At 44.0% G+C, this 23,600-nt stretch overlaps 1 protein-coding gene across 1 annotated transcript in view; it reads right to left on the bottom strand.

The window, feature by feature from the left end:
- Positions 1 to 23,589, bottom strand: part of ATRN (attractin) — a 147,157-nt gene extending 123,568 nt beyond the window's left edge. Inside the window, exon 1 of the mRNA XM_063401225.1 lies at positions 23,236 to 23,589. Coding sequence (XP_063257295.1) covers positions 23,236 to 23,540 — 305 coding nt within the window. The 5' untranslated portion in view covers positions 23,541 to 23,589. The remainder of the gene's footprint in view (positions 1 to 23,235) is intronic.
- Between the last annotated feature and the right edge of the window lie 11 nt (positions 23,590 to 23,600).

Below are 23,600 nucleotides of genomic sequence, written 5' to 3'. Positions count from 1 at the left end.
ACTTTAAGGTCCCTTCAACCCAAATCATTCTAGGATTGTCTTTTAGAGCCTGAAGAAACAACTGGAAATAAGCACCCAACTTCACAACATAAACAAGCAACATTTATGTTTGCTAATATCCAGGAGAAAGAAAGACGGGAACAAAAACGCTGTCTCCTAATTTTTGGGTTTACAGGAACTTCTCATTTCCACATACATATTGGTATAGAATTGTAAACATTTCCACAGTTTATCAGTTCTTTTCCCGTCCCTTTTCCAGTTCAAGCCAGCTGTTCCTCCCTCCCACAGACTGTTGTGCTAAATTTGTTATCACAGCAAGAAAAAGAACGATTTGCAACCCCTTGCAGAAAAGCACAAGTGGCATTTTCCCCAAAAGTATTCATGTTAATGAAAGCAATTTCACACTACATAGAAAAAAAAAAAGAGCTAATTACCAAACTCTTTGAGTATCTAATGAAGACAGTTGGCTTCCTCGAGAAGTTTCCCTTTGTAAAGCAGAACAAAACTCAAAAATAAAGAATAATCCAGATGACTTGAATTTAGGCAGGACTACATCAACATATGAAAAATGTGAATACCAAGCACTCATGCAGCTGCGTGTTCTCACTCACACCTATGGGATGGGAAGTCCCCTGCAGCAGTCTATACTCAAACATGCAGCCAAAATCCAGGCTTAGCAAATGCAGAAAAGGCCAGACTTCATGTAGCTTTTATTAAATCATCATCAATTCAATAATCCCTTCAATGAAATCTTTCCACTGCTGGCACAAGTGACTTTAACCACTTTAACCACAGATTACTCCACCAGCCAGCCTAAGCTTTTCCACCAGCTCCTGGGAAGAATGAAATAAATCCATGGTGCTCAAACCATCCCAGTGTTTATTTAAGAGCCTGCACAAATAAACCAAATGTGAAAGTCATCCAGTAACTCAACAGCTCCAAACTCCAGGAGGTAAAGAGTTGGAGGGAGTTTCAAATGCCAGAGTGTGTTTGTCAGCTTCACTGTGACCAGTCTGAATCCCTTAGGGAATGGGGTGGGTTTAGGCACTGTAGACTGCTATGCCTTATTAAATGCATCTGCACAATAAATTTTACAATCCAGATCAGTATTTCCTAACCCATCAACAGAAATTCTTGGCTATTAAAACACCAAGCCTTGATTCCTTATCAGAGCAGAAGATGCAGCAAGAAAATTTGGTTTTGTTTCTGGAAAAAGAAAATCCTTCTACAAAATAAAATCAGGCTGGGAGAGCTGGGAATGTTCACCTAAAGGTGAGAATGCTCCAGGGAGACTTTAAGAGCCTAAAGGAGTTCCAAGAGAGCTGGAAAGGAACTTGGGACAAGGGATGGAGTGACAGGACACCGGGAATGGCCTCCCACTGCCAGAGGGCAGGGATGGATGGGATATTGGCCAGGAATTATTCCCTTTGAGGGTGGGCAGGCCCTGGCACAGGGTGCCCAGAGCAGCTGTGGCTGTCCCTGGATCCCTGGCAGTGCCCAAGGCCAGGCTAGACACCGGGGCTGGAGCAGCCTGGGACAGTGGGAGGTGTCCCTGTCACAGCAGGGGTGGCACGGGATGAGCTTTTTTAAGGTCCCTTCCAACCTGAAACATCCTGAGATTCTATGACCTTTTTAAGCACACTTCACTCAAGCAAAGACTACACGAAACCATTTTATTTTTGGAACAAACTTTGAAAATATAGAAACAATGCACTCATTGGGCACATTAAACAGTTTGTGTCAATGCTGCCTTAGCAACAGTCTCGCTACAGTATCTTTATAATCCAAGACCTGTTAGCATTTCTTTCTAGGATAAGTAACTCTGGAGTGTTTGTCTGTGAAACACTCTTGGTTCAGGGAAGGTCACTCTGCAGCTCCTGATTCCTTAGCTGTAGAGGCAGACAGATGTTCCTGCATGGAGGGGTGGGGATAGGTTTATCTTTTCTTGTAGTAAGGCAGTGTCTAACACACAGATCTCTTGATAATCACTACAAAGAAACTCTTCCTTCAAAAAAATCAAGAACACAAAACAACAAATCCAACAGATAAATAGACCAATTAGAACAATACCACAATTCTGGACATCCAACCCAGCCAGCAAAGAGCTAAACTCCCTGAGGGAAGACGTAGCTGCAAAAATCTTTGCTTACATCACTAGCTCAGCCATATGCATGCACCTCTCCTATTGCCTCCAAAATGACTTTCAAAGGAGTTATTCTGGGACGGTAGTGGGGAAAAAGTGAAACTCCATCTGCTCACAGCAGATTTGTGACAACAAAAACAAAGACAGTGGCTCAACACTAGTTATGCAAAGTTTTGAAATAACCCCTCACTTTGCTACCAAGCTGAATATGACTGACAGGCCACCTCTCTTCTTTAGAACTCTAAAAAAAGTCCCAACTTCTTATTTAGGATTCAGTCATCACCAATCTTTCCTTACTGTGGTAAGGTCCACAGGAAATGGCCCTGAGATGAAGGAGGGTTTAGATAAGCTATTAGGAAGAAATTATTCTCTACAGGAGAGATAAGGCCCTGGCACGGGTTGCCCAGAGCAGCAGTGGCTGCCCCACCCCTGGCAGTGTCCAAGGTCAGGCTGGACAGGGCCTGGAGCAGCCTGGGATAGCACAAGGTGTTCCCATTAATGGCAGTGGAATGGAATAATGCGATCTTTAAGGTCCCTTCTAATCCAAACTATTCCGTGGTTCTAAAAGCCTGTTTGCACTAACAAGGAATTATGCACAAAATACTGCTGTGCTTGCCTTAGTTTATTAAGAGGAAAAGAATAGGTTTTGCCTCATTCCACTTTCTCATTTAGCCTTCCTACATTTTCATTTCATTACATCTATTCATAAACAAGATGGCTTAAAACTATAAAAGCAACACTGACCACCCCCAGTACACACTCTTAAACCTGTAAGGAGAAGTTCATTCCTGCCTTAAAATTACTTAAGCAAAGAAATGATACTTCACCGCACCCTATGACAGAGCACTAGAAGAACCCTTATGTGGAGTCCCCCAGAGCAGAAACCCATAAGCCACTTTACATGGAGAGCTTCCCTCTTTATATGGAGAGCTCCAACACCGCGGCACTGTCTGCGCTCAGAAGCATTTCAAGGTGTTTTTGTCACTTGGGTGTCTACCAGGCTCTTTTCCTCTTGGACATATTTCTGTTTCAGGCCCAAAGCAATTCTTTGCCCTGCTGTGGGGCTGAGGAACACACACAGCTGTAGCACAGGTATAACACCGAGGGTAATCTTGGTGTCAGCCCTCATTTCAGATACTTAACACAATAAATATCAAACTTCAGGTCAAAGGAGGAAATTCCGGCTGAATGTTTCCCAGACCTAATCGCAGATGCATCAATGCATCATAAGGTCAGTACTTCCTCTCATCTCCTGTGCTTTAAATTAATCTGTCAGAGGTAATTTATAGCACAAGGAATAAGCACTGAAGCAATCACGGAGATAAATTCCTCCTAGATGTATGAAAAATCCAAAGGTACCAGGCACTGGACAACAGCTTTCCATTTTGTTCTTACCCTAAAATTATCTATGCAAATGTGCAAATAAAAATTCATAGTTTCATGACAAAAATAATTTAAAATATGTCCGCACAACGTTTCCTAGGAAATTTTAAAACTCCCACATGCAATTACAGAGCCCCTCCAAGTAATCCCAAGTATCTGGTCCACAAGTGCTTGACCAGGGGAGGTTCCCATAGCGCAGGTCATATCAAACCCTTGTTACACCTGAACACACAGAGCTGAAACCTGAAACCACAAACATGATTCCCAAAGCAGAGGGAAGCTCTCAGGAGTGTCACTGGCTGAGATGAGCTCTGGGAAGAAGGTGAGCTGTCACAGTAGTCTGTGACAGGGACAAGCAAGAACAGGTTGGAGACCAAACTTGTTTTTCCCCTTCATCCCACCTGCAGTAACAGCTGCTTTCCTGCCTGCCAAGAGCTCTGAAGTACTATTTTGAGCTTTTTGCATCTTGTCATTTAATTTATTTAGTGAAGCCTGATAGGGGAAAAAGGAGGCAAAACTTCCTCAAAGCATTTGAGTTTTATTTAGATTAAGACAGGCTGTTTGAACTGGATCAAATGGTTCCACTAACTACAATCCCTAGTCTGGAAAGAGCAGGAGCAGCTCTTGGTTAGCTCCTGCAGCTGCAGAGCTCTGCACTCAGGGATGAGTTTCTCATCTCAGCAAGTTTAATAAGCACGGTTTAAAGCACACAGCAATGCCCAAACCATGAAATGGCATTTTCCAGGAAATTACTCAATTTAAAATTGAGCTGTAAAATTAAAGCTCCTTCACAGCTCCCCATTAGTTAAATATTACAGGTGAGGAAGCAGCAGCTGGCACAGACACAACACGAGCACTGCCACAGTTAAAGGAAGGCCAATGGGAGTAACACAATCCCTTGGGTTGGAAAAGACCTCCAGGATCACCCAGTCCAAGCCCCGCCTTGTCACACAGCCCAGAACACCGAGTGCCACATCCAGTCCTTCCTTGGACACCTCCAGGGATGGGGACTCCACCACCTCCCTGGGCAGCCTCTTCCAAGGCCTGAGCCCCCTTTCCATGAGGAAATTCCTGCTGCTGTCCCCCTGATCCCCCCCTGGCCCAGCCTGAGGCCGTTTCCTCTCCTCCTGTCCCTGTCCCTGGGGGCACAGCCCGACCCCCCCGGCTGTCCCCTCCTGGCAGGGACTTGTGCAGAGCCACAAGGTCCCCCTGAGCCTCCTTTTCTGCAGGCTCAGCCCCTTTCCAGCTCCCTCAGGAATTCTCCAGCCCCTTCCCAGCTCCCCTCCCTTCCCTGGACACACTCCAGCCCCTCCAGGGCTCTCCAGAGCTGCCCCAGCCCTGGAGGTGTCCCAGCAGTGCCAGCACAGGGGACGGGCACTGCCCTGGCCCTGCTGCCACCCTGGAGCTAGCACAGCCCAGGGGCCACTGGCCCCCTGCCCACCTAAGCTCCTTGTCCAGCAGCTGTCACCAGCACCCCCAGTGCCTTTTCCAGCCCCTCTGCCACCTGGAGTGCTCCATGAGGTTGCTGCAACTCAAGTGCAGCACTCGGCGTCGCTGACCCTCAACGCAGTGGTCGCAGCCCGTGAGTGCGGCTGCCCAGACCCCTCTGCAGAGCCTCCTGCCCTCCAGCAGACTGACACTTCCACAGAATGTTGTGTCATCTGCAAACCTGCTAAGGGTGCACTCGATCCCCTCATCCAGACAATCAATAAAATATGAAATAGGTCTGGGCCAAGACTAAACTAATACCTGTTAGTACCAGCTCAGCTAACCCTGGCCTGGAACCTCCAAAGCAAGGAGGACAAGCAGCATTCAGACCTTTGCCATCAACTCCATCACAAATTACTTTTTTTGTCGTTGTTGTTTCTCCCTCTCCTAAATAACTGTCTGGTATTTCAGAGACAGAAAAGGCAAGAACTGATAAATGTTGAATGTTCATTTTTAAGATGTGGAGCATTAATTTTAAAGTTTAACACAAGTCACCATTTTCTATGTGGGCAACAGCTTTAAGGCTGAATTCAAAAGTGTTTCATGGACAGCAAACACAGCAAAACCTTGAAAGACGACAGGGCTTTAGAGGCAAAGACAATTATTAAACTCATCCACAGGACCTTTCAAAACACCCCCTTTAACATCAGAGGCAAACAGGAGAGTCTTGCACAGTTCATACTAAATTTGCTGCTGCTTTGGAACCCAAATAAATTTAGTTACTACGACACATTAGCTATTTCAGTGAGACACAGGATTTCATGGTGTTAATGTTGCTTCCATAATGATTAATAAGTAATTTTGTCTTGGACAAAAGCCATGGCTGATGCATTTATTAGAGAGTTTGGTCCAAGCTGTCTCTTGCCTGTCATCCTCACTGCTCCATACTGAACCAAAAGCAGACATTTTCCCAGGGCTCTCCATCCTCTTTTCTCTGGAGACAAAATTATTTCTACATGAGCAGTCCGGTGACTTGTCAATAAGCACAGGCTGCTCTGCCAGATGAGCCTGGAGACTCCCAGACCTCACCCAAGCACTAATTTGCACAGCACTTTGCATCCTGCCTATCCCAGTCACATTCCCACAATTCCCTAACACAGGGGCATTGGCAAGAGGAGGACTTTATGAAAGACTCAGTGTAGTGAAGCGTGAAGCATTACATTAAAATTACATGTTAATGCAAAACCTTTGCAAGGTTACTAGCAGTATCATTTGAGCACTGCATTAAAAACAATCACTTTTTAACCCCAAAAATAAATCAAAAGTCATTTATGTAAATAAATGGGGGGAAAGAGTAATTTGCAAACATGCCTTACTGTAATTTTACATAAAAACTTTAACATCACTTCTGCATAGGTTCCACTATTCCACACCAAAAACACATCTCACATGAGGATTTTATCTGAAGTTTTGAAATCATTGAAAGATACAATGGTTGAAATGAGTGATTCAATCCTCTAGGCACAAACTTTATCACATGAACAGTGACTACAGATCACACAAGGCGTCAAACTAGGAGAACTGACTTTCCAGCAGAAAGCTAGGAACATAAAACCTTGTGCTTCAAAAAAACAAAAACAAACAAGAAAAAAAATCACAACATTGTAAGGAATGGAAAAAATTTACTTCCTGCAAGTTAATTTTATATATAGAAGAACACCTGAAAAGCCTTGTGAGGCTCCCAAAGGGTCATGATTCATCAAGCAGTGGGTTTGGGGTGAACTTCAGCTCCAGAGAGAAAGCAGAGGGGGAGACTCCCCCAGCCTGCTCTGCTGTCAGCAGCGCTCCATGACAAGTGATAACATACATTGTTTTGCTCAAATTGATTCCATTTGAGGCTGATGTTCTACATTAAGAGTGTGACACGTCTTTATATACCTAGTTAAAGTTTAGTATTAAAGGGTTTTTTTCCATTTGAGAAAAAGCTGACATGGTGACAATTAAGAAATAAAGTATCCACCTGCCCCCAGTGAGCTGGAGTGCAACGTGTAACCAAAAATAATAACAAAAAATATTACTAAAACAACTTGATACGTTTTTAAAGGGAAGATGGTATGACAAAATGTTCTACAATTACTGACTTTGAGTTTCTAACCTGAGTAGACGTCACTGGGTTGTAGAGGGAGAGATGCAGAGGATCACGGAATGACTGGTGCTGGAGTGAATCAGCAATGTCTCTGGGTTGACCACCAGGACTTGTTCCATTTAAAAATCACCTTCAGTAATTGAAATGGTAATTTCAGTTTAGCACATGAAGTACTATGGAATGAACACCACCAGGTTCTTAGACTGGTAAGAAACAGCTGCAGGCCAAGAGCATTTGCTGATTGACCGACATAAAAAACTTAAAGAGAAATGACAGAGCTCCTAAAAACAAAACCAGAAAAATCCTCTTTGCAAACATGTAATTAAAAGGAAGACAACTGTTCAGAGAGTGATGATAGTACCCAGGAAATACTCCTACAAGGGCTTTGAACCACAGTATCTCCTCTCTGCCTTTTTCCTTTGTCTTCCCAAATGCATCAGGCTGACAAGTAACAACCATTCAAAGAACCAATTACTGTTTCTGGGTCTTTTTTTTTTATATAACTTCATCTAAACAGGCTTTTTCTGTAAATCCCCACGAGTGTGACGCCACCTCAGCCCCATTCTGTCACTTGGCTCGCCCTGCTGTGCCAGATGATGGTGTGATCTCTGCACCCAGGCTCCACAATGGCATCACCAGTAATGTACGAAGTGCACATCACTTTACCCAGGTCTTGAATGAAAATACTAGATCAGGTTCCAGCTCCAACTTCCCACCCTCTCCCTTTCTTTCACAGTGTGAGAAACACTCACCAACGAAGTTGAAAGAGAACAAAGTCATTGAAGCAAAACTATTTATCAGTGTAAACACATCAGCTGAGTTAGGTGCATCTCACTGAGGAGGCTCACCTCCTCCTAAAATGAACAAACTTTGACAGCCTTCCCCAGCCGAGGTGTCCCTGTCCCCATCCTCACTGGCTGGGTACTCAGGAACTTACATTCCTTTTGACCACTTACTGCACTCAAAGCAACACCTCCTTTTCTCTCCCTCCTAAGAAACATTAGTTAACTAACTCCCCTTTTCCTCCCTGCCACGCTCCCTCCCAAGGCCTAGCCTCGTGCTAGCTACCTCTTTGCCTACATGACTTTAAGTACACACTCTTATGGCTGAAACAAAATATTATTTTATCTCTCACATCAGAAGCATGAAATCGTTTGGGTTGGAAGGGTTCTTAAAGCCCATCCAATTCCAAATTTCCACCATGGGCAGGGACACCTTCCACTAATCCAGATTGCTCCAAGTTCCATCCAGCCTGACCTTGGACTCTTCCAGAGATGGGGCAGCCACAGCTTCCCTGGGTATCCTGTGCTTCTTCCTTATATCTAATCTAAATCAACATTGTCTATGTTTGAAGCCGTTCCCTCTCATCCCATCTCTCCGAGTTTCTTTACATCTTTCTTCTCAGCTTCTTTTTGTTACTAGGAGGCCACAATTAGGTCACCCCAGAGCCTTGCCTCCTCCAGACTGAACAATCCCAATTCTTTCAGCCTTTCCTCATAGCAGAGCTGCTCCATCCCTCTGACCATCCTTGGTGCCTCCTCTGGACTCACTCCAAAAAAAAGCTCCAGGTCTTTCCTGTGTTAGGGGCTCAGAGCTGGAGGCAGCTCTGCAGTTGAGGTCTCACCTGAAGGGGCAGAATCCCCTCCCTTGGCCCTTCTTTTAACCCTTACCCTCCTGTTTAACACCTCACCAACTGTTCCCTTCCATATCTGTAATATGAGAAGGAACCTGATTAATTCTATATAAATAGGAATGGCAGAATGGAAAATAAACTCTCCAGATGTCCTGACTACTACATCTGAGGTGGAAAGTTCTTCATAGGTCAAGCAGTGCAGTCCAGCTCTGGGTGATGCCATTCAATCAAAGAGGCTTCCAAAGCCCAGATTCTAGGTATTTATCTCTTACACATGCCTTCATCCTAAATGATGCTTATAAAACATCCAACACACATATATATTGTATTTTAAAGTATACCACTTACAAATGGCAAATCTATCTAGCAATTCCTGTCTGTGTAGTATCATTCATTCCTTTAATGCATTCTTAAATGTTGATCTCAAGGTCAGACTGATGGGTCTGAAGATAGCAGAACATCTTTCCCTCTCTTTTTTTTTTTTAATCACTATTCCATAAACCAAAGACTCAACTGATGTTACTTTCTATGACTAGCTCTTCACCTTCTTCACCCTATTTTTAAAACTGCTCTTAAAAGATTATCCATACACCTGCTCAAGAGCAAAATTTAATTACAGTCAGATGAAGAAAAGGTTTTAAAAGCAAATTAGGATATAGAGGATATAATAAAACTGAAAATCTAATCAAAGCATTAAGATTAAAAGAGTAGCAGTGAAAAACACTTTCCTCATTTGAACCAGTGAATGTGAATGCCACCAGTATACAAATAATCAGGACAAACTCCAACAAGGACTATTTTAGGGGCAGCGCAATGCAAATATTATGACTAGGAGTCCTACATACTCTCTTGGTGCACACAAGTAACACAACATGTATACATGTGACCCATGTTCTCACTTCCAGTGCTCGGGACGGGCTCTGCAGTTTAGAAGTCAGCTTGGGAAAGGACTTGCCATTCTCCAAAAGCCTGGTGTGGAACCAGCTCTCCAAAAGCACGTTCAGATGGGCAGGTAAGACACTGCTGGCATCAGTCTGACGGTGCCCAGCCTCTGTCTGCAGGGGCTGCAAAGCACCTCCTTGTACCAAATCAATTCTGCATCACAGCTGTTATCCACTCCATAAAGCAGTCCTGTAATTCTATCCTGTATTAATTCACTTGGAGAGGGAAGTGTTCTATAACCCTCCTGAACTGAAACTTCAGCGAAAACACAGCAAACAAATCAAGGTACAAACTATGACTGGAAAAAAACAAAACCCCCCAAAAACCCCCCAAACCAGACCAAGTGATGCACAGCAATTTCCCTTCCCCGTTTTCAATCCTGTTGCAGTTCACTGCCACTATTTTGCTATGGAAATCACCAGGAAGCAAGGGCAGCAGGGAAGACCGCTGAACTGGTTTTGGTTTTATTTCCACATGGAATCACACAGTATCCTGAGTTGGAAGGGACCGACAAGGATCAATGAGTCCAGCTCCTGCCTCTGCACAGGATACCCCAACAATCCCACGCTGTGCTTGAGCCCATTGCCCAACTGCTCCTGGAGCTCTGGCAGCCTTGGGGCCATGACCATTCCCCAGGGAGCCTGAGCAGAGTCTGACCACCCCTGGGGGAAGAACCTTTCCCTGATACCCACCTAACCTTCCCTAACACATCTCCAGCCATTCCCTTGGGTCCTATCCATCATCACAGAGAGCAGAGAACACAGCTGGCCCTCAGGTGGAACTGCAGTTCATGGGGAGCTCTGACCTCAGACTCCCCTTCTCCCCTGCAGGAATATTTCTGGAGATGCCATGGAATAAAACTGCAGGTGGCATATTGCCACCATCTACCTTTAGATCAGTGCCCATTTAGAACAGACATGTCCTGTGCAGTCTATGGATAGGGCTCCTCAAAAGGCAGCTCCTAACATTTCATTTACCTTTCTAGATCCTAAGCAGGGTTTAATTTCAAAATCCCACACCTGAAAAGTTTGGGTTCAGTTTACTCTGCATGTCAGGGAATATCTCACACAGTATCAGCGCCAGCAATGTTTTATGATACTTTACTGTATAATCAGTAAGACCTTTGTTACCAAGATCAGGATGAGATGTTACATAATATACTCCATATTACATATATCAAAACTACTTTGTGCAACTACTTTGCTCTGCTGAGCTGTCCTTTTTTCTCCTTAGCTCCATTACTTAAATAGAATACCACATATTAAGGAACATAAGTGACATGAACAATAATTACTTCGATTTCACATCTCAGAAATTGTAGAGCTTTACTTACACTACAAATGTTTTACACATACTACGTACAGAAGTAGCCGCCAAAAGAAAACCCAAAAAAGAAACTTTAGAAACTTACCATTCCTATCTTCACTTCTCATAGACATTACAGTGACACACAACTCACTGTGGCCAAAGTTTTCTAGAGTTTGTTTTAAAGACCTAGTAATGAACATGTACAACTTACAAAAGAAAGCTTATAAAGACACAAAGTCATTAGTGAATCTCTGTTGAAATTGAGTCAGTCATGGTAGAGAGAAAAATATGTGTGTGTGTATATTTTATCCCATTAAAACTGTAGCTAACTGGCACTTTTAAAAATTTAAGTGGAGATTAAAGCATCTCACACCAAGTCACAGTGCTGACCTGCCGTTAATCTTCAGCACATCAACAGCCCAGCCTATCAAAGGGCTTCCAGTGCTCAGTTTGACCATCAGGAACGGCACCTTTGAACTGCTCTTATCACGTGTTTAAGTTAGGAGAATTTAAAAACTTTCCACAATGCTTTCTGACCTCAAAATGGGTGTTTTTTCTTCCTCAGATATGACAGTTACCACAGAGATCGTCCATAGTGGCTTATCTCCTCCAGCATCGATGGCTAGTGGTCTTCACCCACCTACTTTCGTATTTTCAGTGGGAATTTGCTCCTTCTGGCCATGTCAGTCATAAAATGCTTATGTTACATGACACTACAGAAACATCACTTTCAGTTGTGTTTATAAAATCCTGTTCATCTCCCTAAACTTGAACAAAAAGATTTCCTTCAGTGTATGACAGAAGTTGACTTATTATTTATTGAACTCACTAAGGAAAAGCCAAGACAGCCTTGATGCCAACAGGGCCCCCCAAAACCTAGCCATGAAGGGCTCAGGCTTCTGCAAATTTATAACTTTAAATCAATACCAAATGTATGAAAAATTCAAGTGCAAACAAAAATCAATAGATACACACATAGTTGTCTCCTACAGAGCTGCTTCTTCAAATTCACAGGTAAAAGCAAGAAACCCTATGGACACAGGCTGTGAGAGTTGGGGTTGATTCAGCCCCGAGTAAGCTCCAGGAAGAAATTCCAGCACCTTGCAGCACCTTAAAGAGTGCTAAGAGAGCTGAAGAGAGACTTTGGACAAGGCCATGGAATGACAGGACAAGGGGAAATGCTGTCCCACTCACTGTGGCAGGGTTAAACGGGATATTGGGAAGAAATTTTTCCCTGTGAGGGTGGTGAGCCTCCGGCACAGGTTGCCCAGATCAGCTGTGGCTGCTCCATCCCTAGAAGTGTCCAAGGCCAGGTTGGATGGGGCTTGGAGAAACCTGGGATAGCGGAAGGTGCCCCTGCCCTTGGCAAAGGGTAGAAGAGGATGGGCTCTAAGGTCCCTTCCAACCCAAAGCAGGCTGTGTTTGCATGAACTAGATGTATGAAGTTACATCTACCTACAAGAAAACAGGAAAGACCTCCCTCCATGTTCCCTAGGAGAACCTCCAGCCCAGCCATAGTGCCTGACCTCACTGGCACTGGTGAACCTCATGGAGAACCTGTCTTACCACAGGTCACTGCTTGAGGAGCCCAGGTCTACAATTACATAGGCTGAGTCACCATACCTTCATGTCTGCACTCCTGTTTCAATCCTACCTCCCTTGGGATACTGGAAAATCACCGGAATTTAGACAGTGGGAACACAGCAAAGGATGTCCCCTGCAGCACCATGTCCTATCTAATGCACACATATCTTGCACTGCAAGCAAGCAAAGCTCAGGCACAGAAGCCACTCTGATGCTTCAACCAGCTTTGATCTGATAACAATTTTCACATTGTGATTTCTTCTCTTTCCATATCACATGACAGATTTCCAAAGTGCTAAATAGAGAAATTAAGATCACATTTAAACTCCATCACTTTTAACACACAATATCCTTTTTCATCAGCTTCAGTAAAAATGATTTCGGCATATTTATAGTAACACTAACCACATTTCTTCTGTAGGGCAATATTATTCTCAGAATAGACAATTGAATACCAGTTGCCATGCAAAACTGTCATAAAAATATGCTTCCAAACCTCCAAATTCCTATGTAAATAGAGTCATCATCAGAAAATCTTTAAAGCATATAAATAATCTCTCCTAATTAATTGATAAGAAAAATCAGCCAAGGGGATTAGATGACGAACAGTACTGATTCCTGAAGTCTGACCATCCCTTCGCAAAGGAGCAGTAAAGGCTATAAAGCCATTTCAGCTGTTCCAGCTGGACCACACATTCCTGTTTCTACCAGAAATCCAAATCTCCATCCTCTCACATTCAAACATCACACTTGCATAGAAATTGTTATTCTACCATTCACATAAGCGAATTCTGCTGGTACTAACATTTGCCTGCTGTCCCAGATATTCTCATCAGCTCAGGTACTGAGAAAAGCTGGAAATGATCCACAGATTACTGGTTTACCATGCTTTCAGTAGCTCTGAGTTTTCTTCGGGCTCATCACGTAAATTCAGATAAAACAAGTTAACAGACTATCAGCAGTATCTACAGGAAAAATTAAAATTTCAGCAATATTAGTATGGATGTTTCAGAAAAAATGTGCATAGGCAGGAAATCAAGTCCTGGTTTTGACTTTGAACCACATCAACACCTCCTCAAAATGATTCATCCTCCAGAAGTTGAACGAGGGCATACTTGAACACCCATTACTATTCCCAAAATGAAAACCAGTAACTTTAAAGAGTCACTGCAACCTGTGCTTGTGAGAAAGACACCGACTAACCCAAATTTACAGAGCTGCCTGTTATGTGTTTCAATGTAATAAATCAATCCCTTAACAAAAGTGCACTAACACACTGTCAGAAACAAGTAGTCAACTATACATAAATGCAGATGCAAATAGAGTGCATCTTGAACAATAACTTTCAACTTTTTCAACAAAACTAAAAGCAATTCACCCTACACTTCTGCCTCTTCCTGATTTCCCGTTGAAAAAATTACAATTAAAATCACCAGTGACCTCAAAACTAATTATTTCTCACTGTATTATTTGGAATTCAATACTTTGCTTCCAGCAAGCCAGCAACTTCAATATATGCTCACAGTTTGGATACACTAGTATACTTTTTTCTAGCAGCACAAAAATCCTTAATAGGAAACAATGCTGGAATTTCCCATTTTGGTTTTTTTTTTTTTCTTGTAGCACTGACCTGTCCAGTCAGGAGTAGAGTTCCACACTACTCTGCTACTCAGGTCTTGCAATGGCTGGAAATCTTTGCAGCATATCATCTTTGATGATTTCACCCAAGATCAAAGTATGTATCAAGCAGACACTAAAGATCTAAGCTCTGAAATCACTGTAAAATTCAAGTGACACTCTCCACTCTGGATAAATGGGAGATTGACTGTGTAAATTAATCATTAAACAGGCAGGTACACAACTCTGGCAGGAAACATGCTGCACCTTGCTGCAAAAAACCTTCACAAAACCACCTTGAAAAGTTTATTTTAGAAGAACTCAAACACATTCTTGATCGTAACAAGCAATGAAATCTAAAAGCTATGCTCAAGGTAAACCTGAATCATAGATTTTCCCTAGATAGGGCAATTCAAAATATCTGGGAGCAGTGCCATGATACCAACACGTGGAAAATGACCAAACTGTGGAAGTAAAGAGATAATGACACAAGCACAAAGAAACTGAGGGGGGAAAAAAACCCCCACTATAGCCACTCAATACACAGCTAATCCACTGCAGGAGTGATTTTTTTCATTGCAATGACTGAAAACTAAACAGCTTTTAATCACAAATTGAAGACACAGTTATTCCTTCCCTTTACAATGAAATAATATTAAACCCACCCTAAATTTTCTGAATGTTAAAAGAGCTCTCACTTTCTGTACTTGAGCTAATAAAAGGAGTTCACAAAAAATGCTAATTCATCTGCACCACGCTTCTCATCCTTTGAGTAGACAAGCACTACCTCTGAGACAGATATTAAATTTTCAGTCAATACAAACACTAATAAGAAATGCTTCTGAAGAGTTTTTCTAGCACAACTTCCCTTATTTTGTTTCCTTTCAGCTTACAGAAACAAAGGAAAAAAGAAGTTTTGTGAAAATCAGGAAATGGAGGGCAAAGGCAAATAATAAAATCTGGGATTTTCACAGCTGTATTTGTACATCCTACATAAGTCTCTGTGTAAAGCTGAACAGTACTGCCTAATGGTAAAGGTCACTACAGGTAACTGTCACCCCAAAGAGGATGTGTAACACCCTGTGCCTACACAAAGAAACAACCCCTACTTCAATTTTTGCAGCACACATTGAGCATACCCTGGATGAGTTTGTGTACAGCAGTGCTTTTACTTCTAAAGCTGTGAGCCCAGCAGGCACAGCAGAGAATAAAAGGTAGTTTACACATTGGAAAACCCTTGGCTGGAATACCCAGACCACCTCTGTCAGCATGGTATCCCCTAAACCAGCTTGATTCCACTTCTGCATTTTCAGGGAACTGAAAATTCTGAATCTGGTGATACTGCAGGAAACTTGTTTTAACAAGTGAAGCCACGACCAGGACCAGGAATGTTACCCAGATCCTGGGGTGCCCAAGAAGTACTTCTCACAATCTGTTCTGGAGATCAGCTACCCCTCTTTAGCAGGAATATTGCTCAGTTCATCAGTAAAACATTTAAATTCTTCTTCATCATGCAAGACACACTAAGACACTATTATCAGCCCAAAACACAGAGTTCATTTTCTTTAAATTATTCTCCAAATCCCCCACTACTCCAATGTCCCAAATTTAGGTTATCAGATTGCTACATAAAGCTTGTTCTGTGTGAAATTAAGGGCTCTTAACAACTCTAATGATGTCACAACTCTGCAATAAGGACAGAGCCCTTATGTTCTGAATATCCCAAGCATTTCACATTCCTCAAGCCCAAACTGTGCCTGGAATCATCTGTATGCAGCACACATCCACCAAAACCTTGGCAAGCAACCTGCCTCTCCATCAAATAAATATTTATTTTAAGCAAAGGGAGGAAAAGTGACAGTCTCAAGTAGATCTAAAGGAACTTCTGCAAGGATCAGCCATAAACAAAGCAAGGGAACAAAAGCAGGAAACAAAAAGCAAACACGGTTATTGCTCCAGTGTTTCGGTGATTAAATAAGTATTTCATTCAAAACCGCTCAAAAGCAAATGATCATTTCTGTTCATTGCTGTAAAATTGATTACCAAATATTCCAGCCCTGCTTCCAGGATGCTGCAGTGGTGTAATGGGCAGATGTGAGCACGTGGCTGTGCAAGAACAAAGAACTGGCAGAAAACTGCTGTGCTTCTTCTTATGGTGAATTCCAGTTTGGAGCAGCTCCCTCCTCCCCCAAAACTATTTCACTTACAAAATTATATCATTCTCAACACCATCTTCTGCCTGTTTTACTCTGTTTTTTCACTATGCTTTAGAAGATGAGATTTAAAAGCTCCTACCTGCTGGGAATATTTTGAGTCCAGGAAAAAAAGCAAAGCTCTACCTGCCCAAGAAGGTAATTCCAAGCACTGTGCTTAGAACGTCAAATCGGAAAAAAATTCTTCAAGGAAAGTGTTCCAGAAGAGAGGACCCAAGGGTATCCTAAATGAATACAGTAAGACAACTGCTTGGTCAGCAGCAGTATTATCTAAATATAGGATTTTCAGCATGAACTTCATAGGCATTTTAGGTACAAGAATCTCAGGGTTTGAAATTGATTGCTCCCAAAAGCTTCTGAGGAGCAAGCCAGGAAAGTCAAATCCATCACATACATTCCAAATATTACTTAAATTTATCAGGACATAGGATAAAAGGATTGCTGGTCCTAGATTTTTTTTTTTTTTAAGAAAGCAACTATTTTCTGTGAAACCAGTGCTAATCTCTGTCATTTTTTGGTATTTCAATGTAAGTTATTTATGTTAAATGTCAACTGATGAAGAAAATAATAAACACCTGGTTGGACCCAAGCTTACTTTATTAGTTGCCAAGACAGGTTGTGGCCGCCCCATTCCTGGAAGTGTTCAAGATCAGGTTGGACAGGGTTTGGAGCAACCTGTTCTAGTGGAAGGTGTCCCTCCCCACAGCAGGGGGTTAGAATGAGAGGAGCTTTAAGATTCATTTCAACACAGTCTGTGATTCTCTCGCATCCAAAAGCAAAGGAACAACAGAGACTGAAATACTGGAAAAATCTAGAGCCAGTGTTAGACAACTGCTAAGGGGCTCAGGCAGGTATTCCCTGATACTTACAGAAACAGAGAAATGAGACAGAAACGGTGACTGCTGCAGATAAAGAGGTGTTTGTAAGTCTTAAGTCAGTGATACGTCCCAGGTTTTGGCAGGCAGAGGAGTGTTATCCTTTATCTGCTCTGTTCCAGGAGGTCTCATGCTCAGACGTGCTCAGCAGGAAGACAGGAACAAGACAGGACTTACTCCTCTCTCACACACACGAAGTGTTCAGTAATTCCAACAACTAAAGCTCCAATAGGGAAGGCACTGGATGTGTGAAGCAGAGATGATGCGGAGGATCCAGCACGAGCTGTTTTGTCTGACTGCTCTGAATTTTCCACTACTGCCTCCTTACTATAAAGCAGACTGAAAATAAGCAGTGAGCTTATTGCAAACATTAACAAAACCTTCCGCAAGACAAATATTTATGCTATTCACTTAGTGCACGGCAAAAACCACAGAACAACTCAGATATTTCAAAAATACTGAATTATTTCACAGGTGAAGTTTTGTTCATAAAACAGTCCTAGTAAAATATCAGATCATCCAATAAAACAGTGGGAGGAGCAATGACACAGAATTCAGATTAAATATTAGCCGTGAGTTTCTCAATGAACAGATCATTTAAATACAATCACGGAATGGTTTAGGTGGGAAAGGACCTTGAAGACCATCTGGTCCCATGTCACTGCCATAGGCAGGGACTCCTTCCACTAGATCAGGTTGCTCCAAGCCACAAAATATATAAAATTGGTATATTACATACATGTATGGATAGACAGAAATACAGATATGCATGTATAAAGACACACACACATACCTCCAAGAACTAAATAAAGGCATGTAATTGTTCTTTTTTTCTCAGTATTCATTAAAATTGATGATGTTTAAGTATTTCCTACTTGAATAGCTTATTCTTTTTTACTAGTGCAGAGTGTTTGAGTGAGCCCTTCATTAAGCAGCATGCAAGAGAAAATCATTTTAATGCACAATAGTATCCGAATGAAAAGGGAGAAACGGAATGGGGATCAGGCACAAATGCAGCTCCCAGATCTAATTTGAGCGCTTAAACTGATTTGATCCAAATTGCCAACATCCTTGGATCTATTAAGCAGCTTCCTGACTTTCCTAAATGTACAAACTGCCTCAGGAAGCTTTTTAAAGACAATCGTTTGTATTTAAGCTTTTGACCAAAAGTTCCTATTTATTTAACAAAGAGAATTAGGGTGGTTCTTTTCCAGCTCACAACTCAGGTTGTGATTTACACAAAACTAGAGATAAAATTCTTCTTCACTGTCATATTCTTTGGCCAAGGACACTATTACCACCAAGTTCTTCAAAACATTTAATCAGCAACACATAACTGCTCCCACTATATTAATAAAAAGGGAATTTAAAGGATACACTCTTTTTTTTTACTCTCCAACTGTCAGGTTGCATGGTTAAGCCCTACTTAGCATTTGCCATCTCCCACCATAAAAAAAGTATTACCATGAAAGAAGCACCAGTGCCTTTACACTCAAAATCCATAGTCCTGGAATCATTTGGTATTTGATTATACAGTCAAAATATTATTTTCCACTACCATCATACATCTAACTGCCCATCAGTGAGCCTACACACACAATCCACGTACACTGACTGTTCAAGCAGTCAATCATTATCTTGAATTTGTTAATCCAGCCCTTTACAATCTCAGGACAATAAACCTATGTGAACCAGAGGTCATTTCTCGCCCTGTGCTTTACCTGCCTTGTCTGGTGAGGAGTGGCTGAGAGACCTGGCAAGGCTCAGCCTGGAAAAACTCAGGCAGTTAGAACGAGAAGAGCTCATTCCCACTCACTCTCTAAAACTCCCTGACAAGAGGGTGCAGCCAGGGGGAATCGGGCTCTACTCCCAGGGAACAAGGGACAGGACCAAGAGAAAATGGCCTCACTCAGGACCACAAGAAAATGGTTGCACTTGTGGTGCGTGGTGAGACTGGATACTGGGGGAAAACATCTTCATGAAAAGGTTGGTCAGGCACTGCCTGTGAACTGCCCAAGAAAGTGGCTGAGTTCCCATCCCCAGAAGTGTTGGGAAACATGTGGGTGTGGTTAGTGGTGGTCTTGGCAGTGCTGGGGAGCAGCTGGATGCAATGATCTCAGAGGGCTTTTCCAACCTTAATTCCATCTGCTAATTAGGCAGCTGGCTGACAACTCAGTTGAGGCAGGACCAGAGGTTGTGTCACTGAGCTGCAGATAGTGCTTTGAGGAGTCTGTTAACCAAGTGTGCAGCATGTGCAGCATCTTTTTGATTGTGCAAAATAATCAGTGCTGCCAATTTCACTCTCAAGTTCGGAGCTCCCAAGCTCTCACTGCTCCAAATGTGATCTCAGGATGCTGCTGCAGCTCTGTGACTGGGGAATTTCTCATCCCTCCCAGCAGAAGCTCCTCTCCTGCCTGAATCATGGCAGCTCAAAGCCCACAGCAGCCTCCAGCCAGCCCACAGCCCTCTGGAGGTTTGTACTGAAATAGAAGACACAAGCACATCAGGCACATTCTATGCTTTCTGCTTCAGCTTCTGTTAACACCAAGATGTTTATCTTTGAGCAACTACAGTGGCTAGTTCCACATCTTTAAAAAAAGCCACCTGAAGTCCTTCCCAAATCAGCTTTCTAACTCTAAAGAGCACCACTGATCTGGGGTGTGTTACTCATACATATAACTGCAGTACAAAAAAAGAGATTTCCCAAGGAAAAAGGGAAACCGAATATTAGCAGACTGCAACTCACTGCTACAATGTTGATCCTTCAGTGCCAACGCAAAAAGATGTGAGAGATTAGGAGGTTAGTGAAGCACAAGGTGTATCTTTACAATGTAAATCAAAACAGTCAAGGCCGCAAATACAGTCATCATATACATCTAGATAAGCCAGGATGATTAACATGCCAAATGTAATTACATCTCCCAGTCCAGCAGATAAGCACATGGAATATGTTGCACTTAGAACATAATTTTCACCTGCTCTTCTACTTCCCATTTGTACATATAGCATCTAGTAACACTTTAAGTCCTTTAAAGCCAAACACTTGACAACCATGAACCAGAAAAAGACCTCCTGCAGAGACAAATCTGACAGGAGACAGAGCAAACTCAAGGCATGTGAAAGAAGACACGTGACTGCAAAACTCTGAACATTGCTTGTTTGCACTTCTCAGAGCTCCAGGTTCAAAAACATTACAAGAAATTTCAATGCCTTAATACACTAATTAACAGACAAATAAACCATCAACAGATAAAAACATTATATTTTCAGGCAAAAATTTTGACTACAATTATATGCGAGAAAGAAAAAGTTTTATCAAAACAGGTAAGAGGATAAAAAATAGAGGTTTTATTAGCAGCGAATATATAAAAATTCTTTTTTTTACTTGGCATTACTATTCAGAAAAGAAGCCTCTCAAATACAGTCCCCTTAAAACAACAAATATGCTAAGTTTCTCCAAGAAAGTAACAGGTATGAGGCTATTCCTTAAAGCTCTCTCCCAGCTAAAAGAAAATGCTTATCATGACAGTGGCAAAAAGACATTAAAAAGGCAGGTTTGGACTTCCAGGGCTTGCCTAGCCTGGAATTGTTTCCATACAAAACTCCTTTCAAACTGCAACACACACTCATCTACAGACTGTCAATAAATATGAATAAAAACATTAGTCTTTTTCTTCCATGAGTTCAGGTTATACAGACAGTTACCGTCCTCCCAAATCCATATGGAACATCATCCAAGGGTGCTTGGTACTTTCAGTAGCTCCCCAAGAAAGCAGTCACTGCCTAGGATAATCATCCTTTTTTCCAGGAATCAGCCCTGACTCTCACACTGCACAGCTGATGAATCCAAGACAGGTAACCATCTTACAGAAACCCTTGCCATAACAGAGAAGCTAGGGAGCATCCCTAGCCTGTTCCCATGAAGAATTCAATTTTCTCATCCAGTGGGATACACTTCAGACACACAACCCAACCAAGTAACCCAACACTAAAAGAACTGGCCCCAGCACTGCAAAAACACACCTTTCTTCATCATATAGCCCAAAAATCACTATCCTGTGCAGACACCCTTCATTCCCAAACACGGTCGTTTGCACATGGCCTGGACCAGTGCAGAGCCAGGGGGTTCCACCTCCCTGCCCAGATCCCTCCATTAGCCTTTTGTTCCTCAAAAAACACCAACTGTGAGGCAGCAGGACTCTCCCAATACCCTCTGTCCTTTTCAATTCCCTCCCACTGCCCAATCTTGTCTCCCCACAAGCCCGGGCGCCTTCTTCCTCCAAGCTGCTATTCCCACTGTCTGTCCCCAAGAGCATTACAGCTCCAGAACATGAACCTCACAAATGCCAGCTACTCCCCTAAGCATATTGCTTCTCTCCCCTGCACGTGCCTCTCCTGAAATAACCTTTAACCAAAACAAGCACCTGCTGATCTGCCAAGAGGAGCTTCCTTAACTCCTCCCCAAACACCTCTAGAGTCTCCACCCAGACCTAATGCTCACTTGCATGCCCTTCCCCTCCAACCTGTTCTCAGTCTGATCTAGTCCCATCTCCATATTAGTCCTTCTCCCGCCCAGGAACCGGCCCCACACCCACACCGTCCTCCTCTGTCCACTGCTCCTCACTGCTCCCATCTCATTCAAACTCCAGCCATATCCACACACAATTCACCCACCATCCTAAGACTTCCATTTATACAGTCCCCAAACTTAACTCTGCTGCCAAAACATATCCCCCTACCATGCCCCTCCAGCCTTACTTTTTGTCCAGACCTACTAGAACTTAAACCCAATATTTTCCCGGCTCTGCAATCCATCACACACAGACCCCCACTGACCCAGTGCCCTATAACCACATCCCTGCTCCTACACAGCCCCTTAGAGTCACAACCGATTGCCAGTTATACCTCTGCAACCCCAGCCAACCAACACCAGAAATTCAGCCCCCTCAGAGGTGCCTCTCTGCATTATAAATACCCTGTACTCACCAACCAGCGCACTCAGCATCCACATCCCATTGCTCGCAGACCTCCCTCAGGAAGCCCCAACCACTCACCTCTTCTATGGACCTTCAGAGCTAGCCTTGCACACTGTCACCCCATCACACCCATGCTGCTGTCACCCCTCAAGCCTGTTTCCACACACCCACCTCTCCTTCTTCATCCATATCCCTTCTGTCCCCCTGCATGGCTCCTGCCCATCCCTTTACATCCACATCCCTCTGAATCAGCCCCACGCTCACACCCTCATTGTCCAGAGAGCCGCCCCTATTGTCTCCTCAACACGCTCCTATCCAGCCCTAACACCTGCTGTCACCTGGACCTGTCCCTCGCCTTTATCGTCACCTGAACCTGCCTCTCATCTTTATCATCACCTGAGTGTCCCTCATCATTCCCTTGACCTGCCACTCACCTTTAGTGTCACTTCCATCTGCCACTCACCTTTAACCTCACCTGGTTCCACCCCTCACCTTTACTGTCACCCAGCCCTTTCCCTTGCACCACGACCCTACCACTGCCCTCACTCATGCCTGGACGCCCCTCAGCCTCCCACCCAGTCTGAATGCCCAAACCTGCTTCTCGCACCCACCTCCCTATTTCCCTCAAGTGCTCCTTTGGGCAACCTGACCCGGGCTGCCAAGCCACTGCTATGTCCCCTCCTTTCTCTCTTGCCCTGTCTCTCATCCCCACCCCTGATGTGCCTGCCACACACTCCCCTCCGTACCCTAAACTCCGTCCCCATGGTCCAAACTAACTCCTCACTCAAACCAGCCCCTCACCCTTGAACCAGCCTTTCATTCCCGTACCCCAAACCTAACCCCTCACTCCTAAACCAGCCCCGAACCCCAAGCCGGTCCTGAACCCCGAACCAGCCCCTCAAGCCCCGTCCACACCGACCCCACACGTCCCCGCGCTCCGTCCCCCACCCAGGGCATGTCCCGGCCCCCCGGCCCGCGGGGTCTCACCTGAAGCGCCCCCCGCAGTGCTGGCACTGGTCCCCCACCCAGCCGGGCTGGCACTCGCACTGCCCGGTGCCCGGCTGGCACCGCCCGCCGTTGGCGCACGGCTTGTCGCATTCCTTGGACACCGCCACCTCCTCGCCGGCGGCGGCGGCGGGGCCCAGCACCAACAGCAGCAGCAGCGCCAGCAGCGGCGGCGGCGGCGGTGCCGGTGACCTCCCGCCCCGCCTGCCCGGTGCCCGCCGCGCCATCTGCGGCCGCTGCCGGGTCGGAGCGGGGCGGGCGGGGGGCGGCGGCACAACGCGGACCATCGGCGGCCGCGGGGCCTGCGCCGAGCCCGCTACGGTGGCCGCGAGGGGGGGGGCACCGGG

This window comes from Prinia subflava, chromosome 7 (assembly GCF_021018805.1).
Source record: "Prinia subflava isolate CZ2003 ecotype Zambia chromosome 7, Cam_Psub_1.2, whole genome shotgun sequence".
Classification (NCBI taxonomy): domain Eukaryota; kingdom Metazoa; phylum Chordata; class Aves; order Passeriformes; family Cisticolidae; genus Prinia; species Prinia subflava.
Note: the sequence above shows the minus strand (reverse complement) of the source record. Positions and strands in the feature narration are given on the sequence as shown.